A 24,194-nucleotide genomic window follows, 5' to 3' on the forward strand; every position below is an offset into this window, starting at 1 on the left:
ATGCCTTTTCTGCAATTCTAAGTTCCCAAAACTGTCTCAAAAAGTTCCTTCCTACATTATACATCAGCAAAGTTTACCTGAACTAACAAGATTACCTACACTTTGTCTTTCTCAACATAGCGTGACTCTTCATATACTTTGCAACAGATATACTTAGGTGTTCAGTAGTCAGACTGCCTAGACCTGTTGGGGTATATTGTACATACTGAGTGATGTATGCACCTTACTATCCTGCCAAAATCAAACACTTGTGAATTCCAAAATACTTGCGGCCGTGAAGGCCTTCAACAGGGGATTGTGGCCCTGTGTGCAAACAGGATGCATAACACATTTTTAAAATTATTTATTTATTTATTTGTAGAGCGAGGGAAGGGAGGGAGAAAGAGAGGGAAGAAACCTCAATGTGCAGTTGCCTCTTGCACGCCCCCAGCTGGGGACCTGGCCCACAACCCAGGCATGTGGCCTGACTGGGAATTGAACTGGCGATCCCTTGGCTCACAAGCCAGCGCTCAATCCATTGAACAATACCAGTCAGGGGGGATGCATAACACTTTTGACATTTTACATAATAGTTGATATTTGTTCAGGAATGCTTTTTTAAATATAATCAAATCCGGTAAAATAAATAGAGTGCCTAATTTGCTAAGTGGGAAAAAATAACATGCAATTGATTATTATTTTTATTTATTTATTTTTCTTTTCCTTTTTAAATTATTACAAGTTGTATTAAAGTGGCTTTTATCAATCTTCAATAATATATTTTAAATCACCTTTTAACTTAAAATCATGTTTTATTCTATACTATATAAACAGAAATAAGTAAAAGTGGGAGAAGGGGGACGGATGGGATAGTGTAGAGCAATGGGGGAAAAGTGGGACAACTGTAACAGAACAATTAAAATAAATAAATATATAAAAATAAAAATAAATAAGTAAAAGAACTTCCAAGGGAGTTAGCTTCCTTAAGATGTTAAAGGCCTCCATCAAATGATGGGGAACCACCAGAAGCTTCCCCAAACAAAACAGAACAATATGAACAACATGATAAGTAACATGGCTCTGTCACACGGCCCAGGGTTTTATAACATCAAATATTTTAAGTTACAATATGGAAAATGAAGAAACCAAATTACTTATGGAATGGAGATGGTGTTTTATCTATAACAGTCGAAACAACAACAGCCAGAAAATGCTGTTAGAATGCACAGAAGACACCTGCATTGTCTCTGAGTAAATATTTATATGCAAAAATTGACAGACTGACTGGCTAACTGCAATAAAGAAGATGAACAATGCACAGCCTATAAGTGGATGCTCTCCACAATGGCCATAAAACAATCAATCCTGGAACACGTTTAGTAAGTAGTGTACAAGATGACCCATAGAGAGGCACAGGGCTGCTGAGACCTGCCAGGAAACCCAAGTTAAAGGAGAGTACACACAGTCCTGGGCCTGAGGAGCACAGGTGAGCCTCAAGTACCAAGCAGGAAAGGTAACATCAGAGCCTGAGCCCTGGAACCTGAAGAAGATGAGAGAACACCAGATACTGGAGTCCGGGGAAGGCAAGAGAACAATACTTCATCCTGAGCTCTCAAGGAAGATGGGAGCACCCTGGGCCCAAGGAAGAACACATACCAGGTCCGGGAAGTGACAGTCCTGTTCCATTTCTTAGACATGGACACCTCGGCCAACAGAAGAGGACACTGGGCAGAGGACCCTGCCCATCCCACTCCTCCTCTCTGACAAAAATCCTTTGCTTAACCAAACTTCAGGCAGGTTCCTCTGAATCCTTCCCCCAAGGGCTCATCTGTGTACTGGAATCATGCTACGTCAGTTTATCAAGAATGTCCTACCCTTGATATCTAACCAAAATCCTCACCCCCACTTTGTCCCCTAGGCGCTGTCTGATCACCCTGACTTGCATCCAGCAAGAATCCTGTTAGGTGGGTTCAGCCACAATCCCCTCAACTTCCCCCAAATACCTGATGTCCCTTCCGTGTAACTTTCTATCCACCAGTATCCCGCCCCACCCCTTCCCAATCCAGCTTGCGCCTGGTGATAGCCCCCCACTTGTCTTGGCAGTATTCAGAATTAAGTCCACTTCTATCATCCAGTCTCACCCCGCTACAACATTTTTATTGAATAAAATGATTTCACCGCTTTAAGTTCTGTCCAGCTCTGGTTTATCTTTGACGACACCCACTCTCCCCAGTCCCGGTGCCTAGATCACAATGAACCCTGCTCTTCTCCGCACAAGACAACACATTTAAGCCTGTCCCTCCTCCCCGCACTGAGCTTGAAGGACACACTTCCGGGAAGCCGGCTCCGCTTTTCCTCTCCAGCACACTTCCTGCTTTCCCAGCTCCGCCCCTTTCTGTCTATATTACAACTGGATGCGCACTTAGCACCGCCCCCCACACGTCTGTTCTCCTTCCAGAACCGTTGTTTGACGTTAGGCCCGCCCCCACGCTTTCTGCCCGCCCCTCCTCCAATCCCAGGAAGCTGTTGGATATTAGTCCCGCCTCCTCCTATGGGCTGACCACCCTGTATTCGCCCTCCGAGTACGTATCAGTAGCAGCCACGCCCGCCCTTCTTTCTTCCCCAAGGCTGTCATAATCAGTCCCGTCCTCCACCAACCAACTGTAACCCACCCAGCACTTCGATCAGAGCCTTCTACCCTGCTCCTTCCCCTCCTCCAACTTCCGGCTCGCCCCATCATGGACGCCCTCTTGCTTGGGCATCACCCGCTCACGCATGGGTTATGGCTTTTCGGCCTGGCGTGCCGCACCCGAGGCCTCCTGGCCCGGCTGGAACGCTGAGGAACATGGGAGAGGACCCTTCACCCCTGGCTTCGCCGGCCGACCGGTGCTGTATAAACAAGATGGCCGCCGCTTGGGAGCGGCTGGGCGAGGCTCGCCGCGGGCGTGTCTGGGAGTTGTAGTCCGAGCCGAGGCACTGACGCACTTCGCCGCGGGGAGACGGGCGCCATTGTGCGCCGCGCGCCGGTGAGTATGGCGCGAGACCTCCGCCCGTCGGGGGCTGTGTGGTGCACCGGGCCTTGCCTGCCTGCTTCTCGCCACGGGGCTGGGTCGCGCGCTGTGGTCGGTGGCAGGAACCCAGAAAAAGACATTCCGTCCAGGCGTGGGCTTGGGCCGACTGAACCTACCCCCGCCCCGGCGTGGACGGACTGAGGAGCGGAGCCGACTCCTACTGGATGGGGAATGCGGGAGGGGATCCCGCGTCGCTCCGGTAAACTGGCCTCCTGGTGTCGGGGAGGAGGCGGAGACTAACCCGTCAGGACGTTCTCCGAGACGGGGCGGCTCGGTCGTTTCCCGTAGCCTGGGCCGTTTGGTGCAGGTCTCACGCCCGTCCCAACTCTCGAATTCCGTTCTCCCAGGACTCGGCCCCTTCCCACGAGACCCGTCGGAGAGGAAAGTATGGCCTCCGGGCTTCCGACGGCCTGGTTCCACGTGAGTAGCGACGTCTGAGTCTCAGTGCACCCCTGGGTCCGGGGCGCGGGTGGCCGGCCGGTGGTGGGACGCCGCCCTCCCAGACATGCCCCTGGGCCCCAGAGGCCCTGCTTAGGTTCCCGAGGGAATGGGTATGGCAGCGGCCGCGCCGAGAGAGACGTTGGCTACCTGTAGGGAAAGGAGAAGAGAGAGAAACATCGACGTGAGAGAGAAATACTGATCGATTCCCTCTCCTATGCTCACCTGTCCGGACCGATCCCGAAGCTGAGCACCCAGACGAGGCGTCAAAGCTGCGACCGTTCAGTTCGCCGGGGCCACGCCGGCCAGGGCAGATTCTAATTTATTTGTCAAAGCTGGGGAGGCTGATTTCAGCAGCTGCTCTGGCCTCAAACCTGGAGGGGACGTGACCTCAGCCACTAGGAGAAAAGGTGGACCCTTAGCTGGTGAAGGGAGTAGCAGCAGCACAGGCAGTGGGTGGGGGCGAGGGCTTGGGTGTCGTGACTCATGGACTCCCCTGGGAGGAGAGGTGCACGCTGACAGGAGTGTCAGGATCCTCTGCTTAATCTGTAACGGGGAGGTTTCCAGGAAACGAAGAACCCTCTCCAGCCTCATGTGCTAGCCTTCTTGCTGTGACCTGAAGAGGGTCAAGCTTAGGTTTGCTCAGTGGCCGGCAGACTCAGGAACACGTAGTGAGACCCCCTGGAATGCGTTCAGGTCTGTGCCTTGATGTTCTCAGTCGCTGGCATCCTGTGGATTTTAGGAACCAGTGATTTTTGAAGATGTGATCCTGGGTTTTGACCCGGAGGAGTGGGGACTGCTGGACCTTGAACAGAAGTCCCTGTACCGAGAGGTGGTGCTGGAGAACTACAGAAACCTGGTCTCAGTGGGTAAGGCTGGCCTTCCTGTCAATAAAGATCTGTGCTTCGCTGCTCGAATGTGGTGCTGCTGAAGTGTGTGTCTGCTTGGGCTCGGGCTGCGGGGATTGGTACAAGGCTCAAGGCCCTGGAGCATCAGGGGGAGGGCCTCACTGTATACCCATGGGAAAAAGGCACCTTCACATATGACTTATGAAGCTTCACGTTGTCCACCCTTCGGAGGCCTTGAATACCAGGGAGGTGGTCACAAGAATTCCAGAAGACATGGTGTCAGTGTCCAGCAGCCCAGTAGTATCATCACAGACCCTTATCCCTTTTCTTAGGTTCGTAACTGCATCATTGTGGCTCCAGGCATCATGTTCCTGTTGAAAGCAGAAAGAAGGAATGGGAGGGGGCAGCTGCCCAGCCTAGTGCCCCTTTCACAGCCACATGGCTTCTGCTGACAGATTTCTCTTTGTAACTTGCTGGCCAGAACTGGATCCCACTGCCACCATTACTGGCATGGGAGTCCAGGAGAGCAAAGGTGATGGGTGGGTTATCATCACTGCCCTAGACAGAAGTCATGTTTCCTAGGGGACGGTATGTGCCACAACAGGAAAGCGTTTTCTTCCGAACACAGACCCCCAAGCCCTGTCTTTTTTCCCTTGGGCAGAACATCAGCTTTCCAAGCCACATGTGGTATCTCAGTTAGAGGAGGAGGAAGAGCTCTGGTCGGTGGAGAGAGGAATTCCTCAAGACACCTTTTCCGGTGAGAACCAGGCACATGGGAGTCCAGCAGGGAATGGGCTGACTGGTTGGTCAAGAATTGATGTCTTAAACAGAGAAGGTAGGAGAAAACAGCAGGTGGGGTGCTGTGATGAGTGGCTGAAGACATGCTGAATCAAGCTGAGCAGTTTCCCCTGGCCTCAGGGTCAGGGCTGCACTCCCTGGTTGAATGTGAACGTGTTGCTGGTGATAGGTTGGCAGTAGGGGTTCCCTCTCTCTGCTCCATTCATTGTCAACTGCCCTTCCCACACGTAATCACCACTAACTGGTGTGTGTCTCTGGCCACACTTTTTTAAATGTTTATTTAGGTGTATATAAACAGGCTGTCCCCGACATAACGATAATTCAAGATAATGATGTTTTGACTTTATGGTGGTGCAAAAGCAATACCCGTACAGCCATTCTGGTTTTCACTTTCATTACAGTATCCAACAAATTACATGAGATATTCAACACTTTTCAGGTAGGCTTTGTGTTAGATGGTTTTTACCCAGGTGTGGGCTAATGTAAGCGCTCGTGAATACGTTTCAGGTAAGCTGGGTTAACTGCAGTTTCAGCTTAGGATGTTTTCAACTTACGATGGTTCATCAGGACGTAACTGATCTAAGTTGAAGAGCATGTGCATATATATATTTGGGGGGTGTTCTTAATACAGACAGGTTTGCTTTATTTTAACAGATTCAGTATAGTTCATGTTTAATTTTTTCTCTTGATGGACATTCAAGTTGTTGCAAAAAACTTCCTTGCATACTTTTTTTTTTTTTGCACATTCTTGGTTTTTCTTGTAGGGAGGATTTCTAGAAATAGAACTTGAGAATCAACCACAGATGTAAGCTCAAAATCTAGTAGCAACCAATTTCTGTCTAAAATCCTTTAAAATACATATAGCTGCTCAAGTGCATGAGGACTACTTTTACCTGTCATCACTAGTTCTTTGCTGTCTTAAGATTTATAGATCTGACTGGAAAGAATAGTTTGTTCATTTTAGCTAACTTTTCCTTTAGGAAATTACATATAGTTTATTTTTCCTTTGTGAAATTACACATATTTTCATAAGTTTGTGAAGGAGGAGGAGGAGGAGAGAGAGAGAGACAAAGAGAAAGAGAGGAACATTGGTTGGTAGTCTCCTGTACACCTCCTGACTGGGAATCAAACCCTGCGACCTTTCGGTGTACAGGACGATACTCCAACCGAGCCACACCAGCCAGGGCTGTATTTTTTTCTTTCATAAGTTCAGATACTACCCTTTTCCCCCTTTTTTGGTGGATCTTGATATATTATGGATATTATCATTGCAAATATACCAGACCAGTATTTATCTTCTACCTTTATTTAGTCTCTATAAAGAAGTTTTATGATTTCAGGTATTTATTTTTATTCCTGTTCTGGGTTTTGTATCATATGTAGGCAGGTTGTGCAGATAATTTTTTGTATTCTAGTATTTTCTATTTAACTATTATTTAGCTGGAATTTCCTCATGTATGTGGTGTAGGGCACAGGTTCTTTCCATATGCAGTTTCTGACTAGGTTCTTTTCGCTTACTGAAACACTATGGTTATCATGGACTAAATTCTCAGTCGTCATAGATTGTAGGCTGCTTTGGCCTCTTCTGCTCCCTTGATCTCTCTGAGTAAACACCATATTGCTGTACTTAATCGTAGCTTTATAAGTACTTATTTTAACTTCATAACAAACTTGAATAAATGCTAGTTCCTCTCATTATTACAAATGTCTATTCTTAGCTGTTCTCAGCGACCTGATTTGCCAAATGAAACCATCAGTTTATCAGGATTCATTGAGAAAATCCTGTTCGAGTATGAATTACATTTGATTGGCTTTAGCATCTCTTGATGCAGAATTGGTGTGTCTATTCTAGTTTTGACACAAAGGTACTAAAAGGGATCTGGCCTCACCGCTGTGTCAGGCATTGTATGTACTGTTGGGCTGTCATTGTAGCTGATGTCTTTGCGCAGGTTAATCCTTCCTGAAGTCTTGTGTAGTTGTTCCATTAACCTGTCATGCTGCATAAATTCTCTTCATTAATTTTCTCAGTACAGTGTCATTTTATCAGCAAGTATAAAGCAGGAGACAATCATTAATTTTACTTCATTTGGGCGACCATGGAGATCCTAACTGGTACTTCTAAAATGCTGTAAAACTGAGAATATGAAGAGTGAGTGGTCTGTGACTAAAACGGGAGTTTCTGGGTATTGATGAGCATCATGCTTGGTTTTGCTTTGATTCAAATCAGTTCTTATCTGGATAAGTAATCCTTTGGCTCTTTCTAATAAATGAAAATCAGGAGCCGCAGTTACTGCTCCAGAACCTTCCACAGTGATCATAGGGATTTTCTCCTTTGAATAGTTAAGACAGTGACATAATAAACATAGAAGCACCCTTATAGTGATGTGATGCTGGTATCCAACATCATTTTTTAGGACTTTTACGTCAATATTCATAAATTAAGTTGGGGAGGTGCAGTGGTTTGTATTTGTTTGCTGTCTTTGCCAGCTTTTGCATCCGTGTGCTGGCTTAGTAGAGAAGACTTCGGATGCTCTCACTTCCCTGTGTTCTCTGAGCTTTAATAGAAGCGACACTGAACTGCCCGCTTCTGGCAGTAGCAGCTGTGAAATCTGTTCATGGCCCCATCTTCGGTGATTACCTGTTTGCCTCAACACAGAGGCTGGGTTCCCCCGACTGCCCCCTTTTTCTGGACACTGTTTCAGCATTGATGGCTCAGCATTAATGTTTTGTTTTCCCATATTCAAATTCACTCCTTTCATTCCCTGCCTTAACCAGTAGCACGGGTCACTGAACTCTGCTTCACCCGGAAGGCCCGCAGCAACACAAGCACTATGCGCCCCACCAGGGCTTCTGTCCCCATTGGCCGCCCCCTTGATCCAGCCTCCAAATGCCCCTTCCAGTCTTGGTGGCTCTGGCTGTGGCAGGTGTGTGTCTCATCCTCCCTGGAGTTTAAGTCCCATGTCCTGAGGGGCCAAACCTTCCAGCCTGTGCACTTCTGCCTGATCTAGTAGTTTCCTGAATCTAGTTGCCATGGGAGACGTTGTGTGCCTGTGGTTGTGCATATCTGGGCTGACAGGAGGTTCAGGGGGTGGTGCCTCAGAGCAGAGACCACGTGCAGGCAGGCTTGTCACAACACTTCTGTCTGTGCCTGAGGTGACAGGTGCCTGGCTGTCTCTGCCGTCGGTCCATTATGTGATGTGCCCTCCCACCCCCGCTTCCCCTTCCCCACTCAAATCCCTGTGGAAGCCCTCCTGTGCCCTGTGCAGTATACTAAGCACTTTGGTAGTAAACCAAAGACCCTGCCATTGTAGACTTTGTAGTCTAGCAGGTCACAGCCTTTTACAAACAGGTTGCACAGATGTAGCCATGTAAACACATAAATACTGGTGAATACTGAGGTGAATACATATGTATGTTTCGGATAGAAGACGACACATAATCTAGATTTAATCATTAGAAAACCAGTGGAGTGAAGACACTTTTTCAAAATCTATTTTGAAAAAAAAAAAAATAGTAGGAAAGACTGCAGGACAAGTAACTTTTTTGACTGGTAAAGAAATTAAGCAGGAGATGAGCCCTACAAATATGAATGTGGCAACTCTCAAAGTAGCAGTAAGTCATTAGTAGGGGAGAAAAAAAGAGAGATGCTTTTGTTGGAAGAGAGGAAGTCCTCTAGGTTTTATCCTTTGTGTAGCCTGAGAGGACTCACATGGGAGTAAAGCAAACTTGGGAACTAGGAAATCACAAAGGATTCAAGAACAGGACTGAGTACTTACGTGTCAAAAATCCTGTTTTCATCCAGTCAGGGCACATTACTAGGTTGCACGCCAGGTCCTCAGTTGAGGGCACGAGTGAGAGGCAACCACACATTAAAAAAAAAAAAAAAAAAAAAAAAAAAAATCCTGTTTTCAGCTCATCTTGGCCTACTTTTACCAAGACAGGGCTCACATGGGAGACTTAGCATGCTGAGACCCTGGATGGAGAAGTCCTTTTCATGTGTTTTTTCAACATGTGAACTCAAACAGGGACAAAATCCCAGGAATATGATCCTGGATGGAAAGGCTGCTGCGACCCGTGCAGCCTGATGTTGAAACCTAGGGTACCTGAGAGGGGGGTGACCTGGAGATTAAGAGAAAAACACAGACACAAGACACAAAATTAATGCAAAGCAGGGGTCAGGGGATCCATTGCCCTAGGATGGAGACAATGACACCGGCCTGAGTCCACCAAGTTTATTTATAATGTTCCATTACATCAGCTACTGACATCTACAGTCAGGAGGTAAAACTACCAAGTGAAGCTTCTAAGAATCGAAACTGATGAGAAACTCCTGAGAAAGCTGTAGGTGGAGTGTTCTCAGATATCTTGCAAGCAGCTCCTGCTCTAATATAATGGTCAGGACGTTCCCTGCTCCTACTTTGTTTCCAGCCCCTGCGGCTTCCACTTTCGTTATCAAAAGGCTACATGTTGCAGATGTAGTCAGGAAAGACCTTGCAAATACCTGGTCCTGGTCCTGGCCCTGGCCAAGCGAGTTGGCCTTCCTTTTGTAACTTCAGCTTTCACCGTCTCCTACAAAAGGCTTCTGGTCTGATTCAGCCAGTTCTGAGAGAATTCATACTGGACCAAAAAAATAAAAGAGAAACCTAGTAATATGGAAAAGTTCTTATACCAAGTAATTCCACCCGAGAACTCTGAAACCATGGGAATGTGGCTGCTGTGGAAAAGGTTTCATGTGTCGTTCTCTTACTCAGCATTGCATGCCATACGAAGAGCGCCTGAAAATGTAACCAGTGTAAGGAAGTCACAGAACCCACTGGCAAGCTCTTCAGTAGGAGTCCTCGTCGTGTTCACATCAGAGGACTCATATGAGAGCAAACCCTCAATGTCATCTGTGCAGGCAAACCACAGACTTAGGTCTCACCGTATCTGACAACAAGTAAACAAAACCCTTCCTCTGGAGAGAAGCAACTGCACTGAATAATAGGGAAATGTCTCCCCCTATTTTCACACCAGATGAGTCCTACGTAAGGAGATGACATAAAACAAGATAAAAACGTACGAGTAAAACGGCCTGTTTTTTCCAGCTTGTTCTGTTATCTGCTCTGAACATCTGGAGCAAATATTAAATAACATGGGTGAGAACAGGCATCTTTATTTCAGTTATTAACGTATGTTCCCAGTTGCTAAGACAATGACTGAACCTCTAGGTCAGGAAATGAATGAAAAAATGGCTGAAGAAACTGCAGGAGGCAGGAGGACACCTTCAGAGAGAGGACATTTGGGAGACGAGGCCGGAGTCGGTGAGGGATGATAAAGGAGATCTTGAGAGGAAACAGCGCTGTGAAGATCTCTTGAGAGGCTCACATCCTTGGAGACTGGGCCAAGAGTCTAGGACCATGAGTGACTATCACACGTGTTTTAGCAGGAACCCAGCCTAGCAGAGTGTGGTCATGTACTGTGCATTCTTTATCAGAGAACACTTTACATCCTCTTTCACCTTCCACATACGTGTTTTGTTCTCTAAGACCCATGTAATCGTGATCTTTTATCTGGGAGACCACTCTCCCGGATACCCAGCTATAGTATCCTGGGTAATTTCAAGGCCTGAAGTGCCTCAGCTATTAATTGAATACAAAGAAGACAAATGAACTGATAAGCATTTGATGTGAACATTTTTTTTGGCGGGGAGAGGGGACCTCCAGGAGGCCAAGTGAAGTAAGTGGTAAGAATCAAAGCAGGAGAAAAAAAATAATCCGAGAGCCTGTTCTGGGGGGGCTAACTTTAATAATAAATAAAGAAGCCAACTAAAAACCTGTCTGTACAGGGGAGAAACTAGACAGATACTCAGCAGCACGGGAGGTTGTTTCTGTTATACTACTTTCCTCAAGTTTAGAAAGGATGAGCCAGCTTTGTGTACTACGTGGAAAAAAATCTCCAAGGTGTATGGGTGTGTGTTTTAAAATATCTTTAAAAGAAAAAAAAAGATTAGAGGGGAAAGGAAGGAGAAAGAGAAACATTAATTCGTTGCCTCTCTCACTCCCTCAACTGGGGGCCTGGCCTGCAACCCAGGCCTGCGCCGTGAGTGGGAATTGGACCTGGGAGCTTTTGTCTGCAGGCTGGCGCCCAGTCCACTCAGCCACACTAGCCAGGGCTTCAAATATATCAACATATGTATCTTACATATGTAAAGATAACATGGATGCACATTATTGATGTCTTTTTCTCAAAAACATACACATAAAACATAGATATGAATGTGTGTTGATTGCTTATCACTGGAAGAATGTAGAAATCGATAGGCTGTGATTGCCTCCCAAGAAGGAAACGGGGTGGGAGGCTGACTTCCCATTTTTAGAGGTGCTGCCCGCCTGTAACTGAAGCAGCCAGTTACATCTCAGTACTTGGCAGTGAATACCTTTTCACTTTCTGATAAAAGGTAGTTTCCATGGAACATGAACAGTTCAATGACAAAACAGACTGGCATGGTAACATGCTCTTTCTGTAAAGCATACACAGCACTGCTCTTACCAAAGCACTAAATGATAAAGATACTGTGCAGACAATATTTATAGCTCATAACCACCACCTTTAACAAAGACTGATCTTTTGAAACGGTAATGAGATCAGAAATTTGACAAATTACAAAATAATATAGAAACTAATAACTTCAAGGTACACAAGGAATAGCCAGTTTAATACAGGAGGAATGACTTTAATACTATTTTAATTGGTACCTAAGAATAAGTTAAGGAATGGGCAGGCTCTCTTTGAAGAAGAAAGTTGTTAGTGGGACATGGAGGTGTAAATATTGACTACTGCTGAGGGCCTTGAACTGTATGAGTTCCTTGCTTAGCTAAGTCCTGCAGCGTCTAGGGAAGTGCTACTAGAGCCATTTTACCTGTGGGAGCAGGAATTCCCGTGCCTGACCCCACTGAACTGGGCAGCAGCAGGTGGGGGTGTTAACCAGATGTCCTGCCCCATGGCCTGTGCTTCTAGCCCCTGCTCTGGCTCCCAAGCAGATGGGGACTTTGTAGCAGCAGCAGTCTTCCCCCGGTAATTTACATATATGACAAAATTTCAGTGCCAGTGAGACCTGGAATTTGACAGAAATGGGAACTCCAGGCAGATCGCTAAAAGTCTGTAGCTGCGTTGAGTCAACAGGTAGTGCACCTGAGCACCTGCCAGAGTGCGGAGCACTGTTACAGGTGTGCGGAAGCTCGTCTCCTTGAGCCTCCTTTCATTCCAGAACATGCATGGCTGACTGAATTTAAACCAATGAACGACGTGGACATACCAGGTCAGTCCCTTGATCGAACTGGCCATCTTCCCACATTCCTTGGTCACCTGTAGCTTGTGGCTGCTACATTGGACAGTGCATATCTAGAATGTTTCTGTAAAGTTCCCCTGGGCAGTGCTGCTCTAGAAGTGGAGAGGTGACAATAAGTTAATGGGCCAGATACTTTGAGGTGGCATCAGTGCTACGAAGAGAAAGGAAACAGTGGGACATGCTGGGGACAGTGGGGAAGCCAGGGTGGTTTAGACTTGGCAGGAAGACAGCACCGAGGAGATGACAGCTGAGAGCTGGATGGGGATGCTGGGAAAGACTACCAGACAGGTGGATGGCAAGTGTGGAAACCTCTAGACGAGACACACTTGGGCACATCTGGAAAAAAGTAAGATGGCAGCTGTGGTAAGTCCTAGTTGGTGTAAAGGGCACAAAAGAACAGGGTTCGGACCCCAGCTGCTAATTCCTGGTGTGGCCTTGGGCAGGGTTCCTAGCCTCTCTCAACATGGATGTGTGTGTGAAAATTGGACACTTGCTTACTGGGACTCGGGTGAAGTGCAGGTCGTGGGGGTCCTTCATGAAACGGTAGCTACTGTTAGTGATCACTTTGATGTGAAGGTGACCATCAAAACGCCTAGCAGACCCTTCTCTGAGCCTGGCACTGGGGTTTCTGTTGCACAAAACCCAGCTGGCAGCCTCAGAAGTCCAGTGAGGATGTTAAATGGTCGTCATATTTGTGGACTGGTCGCCGCAGTATACCCGCTTAGTCGCCAGTGTTCACCAGGGAACCGCACTGAGAGGGAGGCAGTGAAGAGACAGAAGGAACAGGAGAGAAGAGAGCAGATCCCATCAGCCTGTACTGCGAGCTGGACCTGGCTTTGGGTACCTAATCGCTTATGGTAAAGAAACCTTGCCCAAAGATTTGAATTTGAACAATCTGGTAGAAAAACAGGGAGTTGCAGGTCAGTGGATTGATTACATCGCCCAGACTCCCTAGGGGCCAGCTGGTAGGCTGATAGCCAGGACCATGGTTCCCCACGGAATGGGCTTTCAGTAGAAGTTGTACTCCTAGTTTTTACCGTTCCCCAGGCCAGTGGTCTCGGGGTAAGTAACCAACACTACAGTGTGCTGTGTGCCAGGGTTGTACGGATACTGTTTCGTTTTCCGTCCCTTCAGCCTACAGGTCCCCGGTCTGTGTCTGCTGCTTCTGGTAAGAGTTAGAAGAGAGTGACTGATGAGATGAAACTCAAGGTAATTGCCCAGCTGTGGGCTAATGTAGTGTTTTGAGCATGTTTTAGGTGGGTGGGGCTCAGCTGTGATTCAGTGGGTTGGCTGTATTAGAAGCATTTTATTTTTATTATTGGCACTATTACCGATGTCCCCATTTCCTCCCACTTTGCCCACCTCCCCCCAGCCACTGACTGGCCCCCGCCCCCGGCCATCACCACACTGTTGTCTGTGTGCATGGGTTATGCCTGCATATTTGACTAATCCTTTCCTTTAAGTCTGAGTGCATTTTGAACTTAAAATATTGATGGGTTTACGAGGTTTAAAGTCAAAGAGCACCTCTACTTAGGGCTGCAACATCAGGGGTTATTTTATGAAGCCCCAGGGAGCTGGGTGGGTCAGTTACTCAAGCTCTGCCCCAGAGAAGTGAAGATCCACTTCCCTGTCAGCTTCCGTTTTTCTGGAAAGAACTGCCATAGAGGGCTTGGAATGGCCCAGGGGATGAGTGAGTTAAGAGGACTGAGGTGCCTAGAATGACACCCACCAGCTTCCAGGCTTGTGGTCCATCTGATTTACTGCATAGCACCTAGTAGGTGCTTTATAACTGCAGATCCTGTATCAGCCTAAACTGGGCTGCGGATCCACTGGGCGCTCAGCACCACGAGGACCTGCAGAGTTCCTGACGCCCAAACCCAGAGAGGTTCTGTGGCTTCAAACAGTAAGAGTTAACATTTCCCACCAAGCATTCAATGCAAGATATTGAAAAACCACCCCGGTGCCCCCAAGGATAAAAGGAGAAGCTAAATTAAAGGAGAAATAAGTAAGTCAGAACACGAGTGGGGGCAGGGAGATGGAGGAGGATAAAAAGGGCCCAGCAATTATTTTAAGGGAGAAGGCACTAAATAAGAAACCCTCTGATGGGCCAAGGAGGGAGTACAAAACGAATTATTTGTAGAAACTGGGGAGCTTTGAAGCAGTACAGAGAAGGAAAGTTGTTTGTAAGGATGATGCATGGTTAGTGCTCGAATGCTGCCCGGCCCAGCACTGAGCCGTGGGGAGGCGCCCCTCACCCCAACCCCCTTTCGCGGGAGAGGGGCACCTGTGCGGTCGCCGCCCCAGGCTTCCCGAGTTGCCCTCGGGGGGATCTCAAGCCATACGAACTTCAGCTGAAAGAGAAACAGTGAACTAGGCTTTCAAACCCAGAATTTGGGTGGATTTGAAATCCTAAACCCAGAAACCCTGAAGGAGGGAGGGAATTCGGTCCTAAGGTAACAGGAGGTGCTGACGGATGAGTTAGGAAAGGCCCCCGAAGGAAACGTTCCGGAACCCGTGTCGGGGGAGGTCCTTCTTACCGGGGAGGGACAGTCACCGTGAGCGTGGGGCGGGAGTCCGGCGGCGGCCGAGGACGGCTCCGTTGTGCAAGCGGGGGCCCCACCCCGCGGGGTGAGTGCGGCCCGAGCCGCTCACTTCCTGGGTGGCGCGTCGGCAACCTGCGGCGCCCGAGGTGTGCGCGACTGCGACTCCGCAACCACGGCCGAGCCAGGTTTGGAGGGCGCGGGGAGGAGGGGAGGCGGGGCGCCCTGCGCCCTACGAGGGGGTTGACGGAATGGGTTAGGCCGCCCGTGCGCTGCTCGGGGGAAGGCGACCGCGCTCCCGCTCCCGCGCTCCCGCTCCCGCGCGGCCCAGAGGGACGCGGATCGGGGAGGTGGGCGCGGAAGCTCCACCTGCGCCGCCCCCGTACCCGGCGCCTGACTCTGGGGTCGTGGGAGAGGACGGGAGCGGAGGGCGCGGGAGACGGGCGCTCGGCAACAGTTCTAAGCACGGTCAGGCGGGCGCGAGCCGCAAGCGAATCTCCGACATGGCGCCGCAGGAAGCCGCGCCGCGGAGCCTCCTGGGACTTGTAGTGCGCCGCGGGGGCCCCTGGGACTTGTAGTGCGCCGTCACCGGGCTCGGGACGCGCTCCTGGGCCCTGCGGAGGGCGCTAGAGCCGCGGGTTTCGCGGGCAGTAAGAGTGGGAAACGGGCTCTGAATGCCCGGCCTCCCGGCGCCTCTTGGTAACTGCGCTGCAAACGTGGCAGGTGTTGGAGGGATTCAGCTACTGAGAAACGCCTGCTGCTCTTAACATCGAAGTCATCTTTTTAAAGATTGTATTTTTTAAGAGAGAGGGGAAAGGAGGAAGAAGGAGAGATCGATCGGTTTCCTCTCGCACCGCCGCAGCCCCAGCGTGTGCCTTGACGGGGAATCGAACCCGCGATTTTTCCGTTCCCAGGCCGGTGCTCAACCCACTGACACACACCAGCCAGGGCACATGTTTTGCGAGTTTGTTTTTTTTTTTAAGTCTTTTAGAATTGGTATTTCTTCTTGGAGTTGTAGAGAGCTTCCTTATTTCCTCTTGCTTTGTGCACACTGCTTAGCGTTTCAGGGCCATCCTGTAGCTCTGTTCGGCGGTGCTCTTATGGACTCCATACTAGGACACGGAGCCCCTGCCTTTCCCACAGTCTCAGTCTTGGCCCCCATGGAGGCAGCATCAGGCTCTGTTCCCCTTGTGGGCAACAGGCATATACAGCATTACAGGTCTCTTCTCAATCCTTTTTGCCTCCTCTTTTTTCCCCCCCTTGCTGTAGTGAGGTAATTTACATACCGTAAAGCGTATACAGTTCTGTGCTTTTATGGAATTCACAAGGTCGTGCAGCCATCACTACGATCTAATTTCAGAACATTTCACTATCTCCAAAAAGAAACTTCACACTCATTAATTATTACCACCCCCACCCCCCTGAAATCCCTCAAATCCCCCATCTCCTGAAAACCACTAATCTAGATCTGGTCGGGTAGCTCAGTTGGTTAGAGCATCATCCCAATATGACAGGGTGTGGTTTCAGTCCTGGTCAGGACATAAAGGAATAACCAACAAGTGCACAAATGGGTGGAACAACAAATTGATATTTCTCTCCCCACCCCTTTCTAAAATCAATAAATTAAAAAAAAAAAAAAAAAACGAGTTCTTTAAAAAACAAGCACACACTAATCCACTTTCCATTCCTATGTATTTGTGTATTTTCAACATCTTGGATAAATAGTCATGCAAAATATGGCCTTTTGTGACTGGCTTCTTCCACATAGCATAATGTTATATTCATCTGTGCTATAGCATGGATTAGCACTTCATTCCTTTTTTTTTTAACAACACTGGAGGGTATATTTTTTTATTGATTTTAGAAAGAGAGGAAGGGAGAGAGAAAGATTGATGTAAGAGAGAAGCATCAATCAGTTGCCTCATGCACACCCCGCCTGGGGACTGAACCTGCAACTTGGCTATGTGTCCTGTCTGGGGATCAAACCTACCACCTTTTTGTGCAGGGGATGACGCTCCAACCAACTGGGCAACCCTACCAGGGCACCGTGTTTTAACTTTTCTAGGAGCAGCCGTCCTGTATTGCTACCAGAAGTGGGTAGGGTCCCAGCTCTTCCATGTCGTCACCGCTGGTTGTCACCCTCCTTTTTTGTAATGACCTCCCTAGTTCATGTTGCTCACATCCTGTTATGGGAGGTTGTGTGTCTCATGGTTTTATTTTGCACTTCTTGTGTGGCTAATGATGATGAGCATCTTTTCATGAGTTTCTTGGTCATCTGTCTTGCTTTGCTTTTGACTTCCAGGGTGTCCTGAGGCTCAGTTGAACCCTCAGTTGGATCCTCTTCCTACTGAGGAGCCCCTGATGAAGATCGAGGTTGTTGAAGTTCTCACACTGAACCAGGAGGCAGCTCGTTCCCGGAACGCCCAGCTCCGGGCCCTCTATGCTGAAGACGAGGGTCTGAGCCCAGAGGTCCTCAGGGAGCCCACTCAACCACTGGGCAGCCATCCAGCTGACTCCGAGGCTGCACGCCAGAGGTTCCGGGGGTTCTGCTTTGAGGAGGCAGCAGGGCCCCAAGAGGCCCTGGCCCAGCTCCGCAAGCTCTGCCACCAGTGGCTGCGGCCCGAGGTGCACTCCAAGGAGCAGATGCTGGAGCTGCTGGTGCTGGAGCAGTTCGTGGGCGCGCTGCCTGGGAAGCTCCGGGTGTGGGTGGAGTCACAGCACCCAGAGGACTGCCAGGAGGCAGTGGCCCTGGTGGAGGATGTAACCTGGATATCTGAGAAGGAAGGTGAGTGCACTAGAAGTGTGGGGAGGGGGACTCTCCTGTGGGGACATCTGGGAAGATGGCAGGGTCACACCCACTGCATCTATATCAAGGGCATTTACCTCCCCTAAGTGTTCCTGAATCAGAGCTTGAGGCACTTCCTTGCTGGCATACCTGCCGTTACCTCTAGATCAGGTCTCTGAGAGGGGTTTCCTTCCTGGGCCCATCTGTGCAAATGGAAGGGCTCAGGCCCCACCGTCAGCTATCAAACCTGTGCGTGGCCCCTGGCACTGCTTTATGTAAGGAGCCCTCCAGCTACAGGCCTCGGGTGGAAGCTCTCAGATAAAGTGCTCCATTGTCCCCCACGAACCAGTAGAAACCCTGCCTTTAGTCACACAGACATCTTCCTGGGGTGCCTTCTAACGTCACTGCCTCGGCAGGGGCTGTGGATAAGTGGTGACAGGACTCGTGGCCTCGGCAAGCCTTCAGTCTAGCAGAAAAGACAGAAATGTGATGAATGTGTGTGAGGTGGGTGGGGTTGGGAGGAACTCGAGGGTCCTGGCCGTGGGGCCTGTGGCAGCTGAGTTGCTGGTGCAGAGCCGAGCTCAGGGGCAGCAGGACAGTCGTGCCAGGCAGGGAGCGCCCCCTGTGCAGGCCCACACGGGAGCAGTTGGTGTGTTCCAGAATCAGAGGCTGGGTAGGTCTGTTCCAGAAGGAGCACGGGGGTGCCGGCAGGGCCCCTGCAAGTGTTACTAGCTCAGAGGGAACTGATCCCTGAGTTCCAGGGAGGGCGGCAGGATCTGATGGAACTTCCAGGATTCCCTGGGTTGCAGCATGTTGTGGCTGGTGGACCCCCCAGAGCCATGATCATGCCTGCAGAGAGGAGCGGCTGCGGTGGGGGCTGGGGGGTGTCACTGGGGAGCTGCTTCCCTGGGCCCTGGTTTCTCAACAGATTTGAGCTGAGTTCTGTGGAGCTCAGACACATTTTTACTCACCACGACGCTCCACGCAGCATCTGGTGGGTGCCCAGAAGACATTTCTTGAGCAAACAAATGATTGACTGATAGACGTTTGTGATTTGGTCGTGGGGTGGGGTGGAATCCAAGGGTGGAGGGTGGGATTCAGAGGCCAGGGCTTTCAGGAGAAGCCAGTGTGGAGGGAGCAGTGTCTGCTTCCATGCAGACTGTCCTGTCCGTGTCCTCGTCCCTTGGGCCTGTGAGTATGTTACCTTACTTGGCCAAACTGCCTTTGCAAACATGATTAAGTCACGGATCTGGAGTTCGGGGAATCGTCCTCAGCTACCTGGGTGGACCCAGTGTCATCACAAAGGTTCCTGGAGAGGCAGGCAGGAGAGTCGGGGGCAGAGGAGCTCTGACGACTGGCAACGGGAGCAGAGGTGATGTGCGGAAGCCGCCGTGAGCCCGGGATCTCAGGCCGCCTCTAGAAACAGGGAAGGTCAAGAACAGTCTCTCCTAGAGCCTCTGAATGGGACGGAGTCATGCTAACACCTTGCTCTCAGTGCCATGAGGCTTGTGTCAGACTTCTGATCTCTGTCATTGTAAAGTGGCAAGTCTGTTATTTTGAGCCTCCGTTGTGCCAGCTTGTCACAGCAGCAACACAGAATGAATAGATCAAAGTCAGTGAGTCCGTCCTGTGTGTAATGCCTTGGGGGAGTGGATTCGGTTCGTATAACAGAGGACAGCAGGAAGAGGCCTTCCAGAGAACCCTGAGCATCCTATGTTCGTGGTCACCATGTCAGCTGGGACTCTTGGGTGTGACTGCCACAAAACCTTGAACAGAATGTCTCAAGGGAGAAAGAGAATGTATTGAAAAAGTTCCAAGGTGAACCGGCTTCAGGCATGGCTGGATCCAGGGGCTCCAGCAGTGGCCTCAGGGTTTGTCCTCTCTCTGTGCCCTGCTGCTGGCCTCTGCGGGCTTCGCTCTCATGCAGGCTGTCTCCATTTGGGGTCTCCCTGCATGGAATTTCTCGTAAATGTTCCCCAAAAAGCTTCTTTGGCGCTGCTTGGCCCCGTGTTCATCCCTGATACAGCACTGTGGCCAACTGGAAGCGACGGCCTGGTGGGCCGGCCTGGGTTGCATCATGGGTGCCCCTTGATAGTGAGGGTGGATTCACCATTATGGAAGCCCATGGACCATGTGGGGATGTGTGAGGAAAGTCAGGGTTGAGAGTGGGGTCATGAGGCCAAGCAAGGCTGTTTCCTAAGGTAAAGGAGACTTGGTAAAATTCCCATCAACATGGGTGTGTTGGGCCCTGGCTGGTGTGTCTCAGTGGATTGAGCCCTGGCCTGAAAACCAGAAGGTTGCCATTTTGATTGCCAGTCAGAGCACATGCCTGGCATGCAAGCTGGGTTCCCCGTTGAGGACATGCAAGTGGCAACTGATTGACGTGTCTCTCACACATCGGCTTCTCCCTCTTCTTTCCTTCGCCTTTCTCTAAAAATTAAAAAAATTTTTTTAAGTAAAGATGGGTGTGTTGGGAGAGTAGGTCTGGAGATCAGGGGAAGTCCTGCCCCCCACATGGTGACAAGAGGGTGTGGAGAGCTCAGGAGACATAGAAGTGGGGTCTTTGCCACTGAGGAGGTGTGAAGCTAGCGGCTGAGGCGAGTGGGGACCCGAGGAGGCCCCACGGGTTCGAGAGAGACGGGAGCTGTTTTTGCGACAATACCCAGCTGACCCCTTGTGCTGACATCTGCTCCCAGCACCGCCTGACCTGGAGCCCACCTGCTCTCCGGAGACCACAGCTCAACAGGAGGAGGAGAACGAGACCACCTGTCCAGCAAAGGCACTGCCCGAGGTGCGTGGGGGGTGGCACCCGTTGCTGCTCTAGTCACAGCACCTGCTGTGAGGTGGGCCCACCCCGAGGCCTCCAAGCCAGACTTTTCTGAGTTTCTGAGCATGAAGGGCAGGAGAACCCTACCCTTCAGAATGAATACCGAGGTGTTTATGACTGAAACAGAGTGTAAGGTTTGCTTCAGAATAACCCAGAGCTGGGGTACGGACAAAACAGGGCTGTTGAGGCTCACGGAGTGTGACCCGGCCACCGCGCTTGTGTGGCATCGGTCAGGGCTGCTTCTGGTGGGGGCAGCCTCATCCCCAGGAGACTCCTGTCTCATCACATGGTGGGGGGAGGGGGGTGCCCATCAGTGGGACCCCTGTGGGGAGTTGTGGGGAAGGGTGAGCTGGACACAGCTGTGGGTTGGAGGAGGAGTACTTGGAGCTCTTAGTGAAGCAGGGACTCTGCCTCCAGCCGCAAACTCCCGTTTTGTGAGAAAAGGCCTGTTGAACCTCTTCCAAGTTAAGTGTTTCCAGCAAACCCCCAAGGCAGAGGCACGCCCTGCCTGCACCTCGAGCTGTCGGGATGTCCCTGCTGGCCTCTCCGCCCACTTTGACAACTCCCTGACTGTCATGCTCAGTGGACGCACAATGTGTGGCATTGCAGGAACCGGTGACCTTCCTGGATGTGTCCGTGGACTTCAGCAGAGAAGAGTGGGAGCTGCTGGACCCAGCACAAAGGACCGAATACCACGACGTGATGCTGGAGACCTTCAGACACCTGGTCTCCGTGGGTAAGGCCTTGCCCACGCTGGGCACCGCACCGTCCCAGGACAGACCCTGAGTTTGTGATTTCATGTTCTCTGCGCCCAGCTTGAGGAATGGGCGTGCCCTCAAGAGTCCCTTGCTCCACCCAGGGCCTTTCGCTGGCACTGTGGACCCGAAGGGGTGGTGTTGGGCGGACAGAGGCACCTTCAGGTCCACTGCAGGACTGATCTGCCCGCCCTGCGGGGGTGTGCAGGCAGCGCAGAAGCTCAGAGAGCTAGACTAACACCTCAGCCCTCGGCCCCGCCCTTGGTCTCCAAGCTCAGTGTTCCCCGCTTTGCTCCTTTACTGCTTTTCTCGGTCTCTCCCCAGGTTCCAAGATTGTACTTGTGAGTAAAAAAAAAAAAAAAAAAAAAATCCCCCAGCTTCTGAATAACTAATGTGTCATGCTCTCAACCCTTCAGCATTTTCTCTCTGTGGAATCCACACCTTTTGGCTTTTCTCAGGGTGGGAGACTACATTGGAAAGCAAACAGTTAACCCCAAAGCCTCCCGTTCCTGAGGCAGAACAGGCCCGTGACCGGAAAGTGGACGAACCCGCAAGGGCCGAGGCCTCCGAGGCCCCGTCCTCTACCTCAGAAAAGGCCTTGCAGGGTGGGGCCCCGGAAGCTCAGGACACAGCCTTGAAACATGTGGGGCCACCTCAGGAAGAAACCCTCTCTCAGAAGCAGCACTGTGAAAGCCCCAAACCCCCGGCAGACACGGGTCTTGTCACAAGCCATGTTTCACTCCAGAAAACGCTACCGAGGAAACACTTGCGCAAACGCAGCTCACGGGTTAAAAAGGCGACACATAATTCGCGTGAAAAAACCCATCAGAAGAGCCGCAAAGGGAAGAAAGCCAGTGGCTGTGGGGTCCTCAGCCGGAGCACCCAGCAGGTGACGTTTACGAGAATTCATAAGGGGAGCCAAGTCTGCCGATGCAGCGCATGTGGTAAAACGTTCTGCAACCCAAGATACTTCTCTGTACATAAAAAAATCCACACAGGAGAGAAGCCCTATGTGTGCCAGGACTGTGGGAAAGCCTTCATTCAGAGCTCCTCCCTCACGCAGCATCAGAGGATTCATACTGGAGAGAGACCGTTTAAATGTCGTGAGTGTGGGAGGACTTTCAATGATCGCTCAGCCATCTCCCAGCACGTGAGGACTCACACTGGAGCCAAGCCCTACCAGTGTCAGGTGTGCAGAAAGGCCTTCCGCCAGAGCTCGCATCTCGTCAGGCATCAGAGGACCCACACTGGGGAGCGCCCCTACACGTGTAACGAATGTGGAAAAGCCTTCACCCAGAGCTCACACCTCATAGGGCATCGGAAGACACACAGTGGAGTGAAATGCAAGAAGAGACACCTGTCGCACAGTGCTAAAGCCTGTTGAAGAGTTGCTGCCTTTTCAGCCCAGTCCTGCATCAGATCATGAATGGGTGTGGTTCGGATCCGAAAAGAAGCATTGAAGTATGCTGTTCTCAAGACCAAAGGACAGCCAGGGTGACCGTCCCTAATTAACTGGTCGGCTGTTGTTGCTAATGAATTTAACAGTTGGAAAAACTGATTTAACTTTTTACTCAGTTGATTTAGTTATAATATGGCCATTAAAAGTGATATTACTGAAGCTTGAGAATTACTTATAATGAAAAAGTATGCACTGATATATTTGTGGTAAAGTATTTATGTGTATGAATAAGGACTAAAAGATGGGTAAATAAACTATATATTTCTGTGGTAGAATCTACGTGTGTGTTTTTATTTATATAGATCTTTTCATGAAAGACCAGTTCTAGCAGATTCTGTGCAAGGCCGCAGCCCCTCCCATCCAAGATTCCAAGTAGACAGGATGAATGTGTCATTCTGTTCCTTATGACATCAAGATAAAGTTAGGACCCTGGCTGTCGTGGCTCAGTGGATTGAGCGCCAGCCTGAGAATCAAATGGTCACAGGTTTGATTCCCAGTCAGGGCACATGCCTGGGTTGCGGACCAGGTCTCTGGTTGGGTGCACAAGAGGCAACCACACATTGATGTTTCTTTCCCTCTCGCTTCCCCTCTCTACAAATAAATAAATAAAATATTAAAAAAAAAAAAAGGTAGGTTGTGGATTCAGTCCCGTCAGGGCACATACCTAGGTTGCGGGTTTATTCCCCAGTCAAGGCATGTATGAGAGGCAACTGATTGATGTTCCTTACTTCCTTATCTCTGTCTCTGTCTCTCCCTTCCTCTCTATAAAATCTATAAACACGTATCCTTGGCTGAAGATTTTAAAAAATTAAAAAAGATATAGTTAGGTGGAGACAATGGGAACTTTGAGAGGAAGCACGGGAGGCCTAGAGGGCTGGAATCCCCAGGCAAGTGTAGGAGGCTCCTGGGAATGTTCATTTGCTTCACATTTCAGCTTTTCCTAAGAGACTCTTTGGGAGGGATGATCCAATATCACATGAGATGACATTAAAATTCTCTAGGTTATACAACCTGCAACCCACAACCCATTCCATCCCTTGCTCCATGTCTCCACTTAGTCCTCTTGAGTTGTGCATAACATTTCAAAACATTTTCTAAACCTCTTGGTCAAAAGTACTTAGTTCAGCAGATACTGGTTGAATGCTGCCCTTCAAGCACAGGGCTTATGGCTGCCAGGTCGCATTTAATCACTTTCACAATCTGATCATGGCACTTTGGCTTCTCTGAGCCATGACAACATCCAGGGTTAAAGAACTTAAGTCAAGTGCTGCTGCCTTCCCACCATGTGAGTTGAAGACCTTTCTTAGAAGGAGCAGTTCTTCATGGAGAACATCAGCAGCTCCTCAAAGTCCCAATGATTTTCTTGG

General features: G+C 49.8%; 1 protein-coding gene across 2 annotated transcripts; it reads left to right on the forward strand.

Annotated features, from left to right (window-relative positions):
* Positions 1-3,368: 3,368 nt before the first annotated feature.
* Positions 3,369-23,091, forward strand: ZNF274 (zinc finger protein 274). Of its 2 annotated transcripts, none has more exons than XM_090261060.1 (7): positions 3,369-3,470; positions 4,231-4,357; positions 4,998-5,093; positions 17,304-17,803; positions 20,500-20,577; positions 21,223-21,349; positions 21,827-23,091. In XM_090261060.1, exons 1-7 carry the CDS (start codon positions 3,438-3,440, stop codon positions 22,750-22,752), a joined length of 1,887 nt encoding a protein of 628 aa, XP_090117186.1. In that variant the 5' UTR covers positions 3,369-3,437; the 3' UTR covers positions 22,753-23,091. The 2 variants fall into 2 exon arrangements, with proteins under 2 accessions (XP_090117186.1, XP_090117185.1); XM_090261059.1 differs by having other exon boundaries at positions 3,398-3,470; positions 17,304-17,786; positions 20,483-20,577.
* The last annotated feature ends 1,103 nt before the right edge of the window (positions 23,092-24,194 follow it).

Source organism: Furipterus horrens, unplaced genomic scaffold, assembly GCF_987537825.1.
Source record: "Furipterus horrens unplaced genomic scaffold, mFurHor1.1.pri manual_scaffold_13, whole genome shotgun sequence".
Classification (NCBI taxonomy): domain Eukaryota; kingdom Metazoa; phylum Chordata; class Mammalia; order Chiroptera; family Furipteridae; genus Furipterus; species Furipterus horrens.

Bases quoted from the DNA above. Each gene is read 5' to 3' on its own strand.
- ZNF274 (XM_090261060.1), top strand. From the start codon at position 3,438: ATGGCCTCCGGGCTTCCGACGGCCTGGTTCCAC. The intron at 4,358-4,997 runs GTAAGGCTGGCC...TCCCTTGGGCAG, and splicing joins CAGAAACCTGGTCTCAGTGG to AACATCAGCTTTCCAAGCCA. The intron at 17,804-20,499 runs GTGGGGAGGGGG...CCTGACCTGGAG, and splicing joins AAGGTGAGTGCACTAGAAGT to CCCACCTGCTCTCCGGAGAC.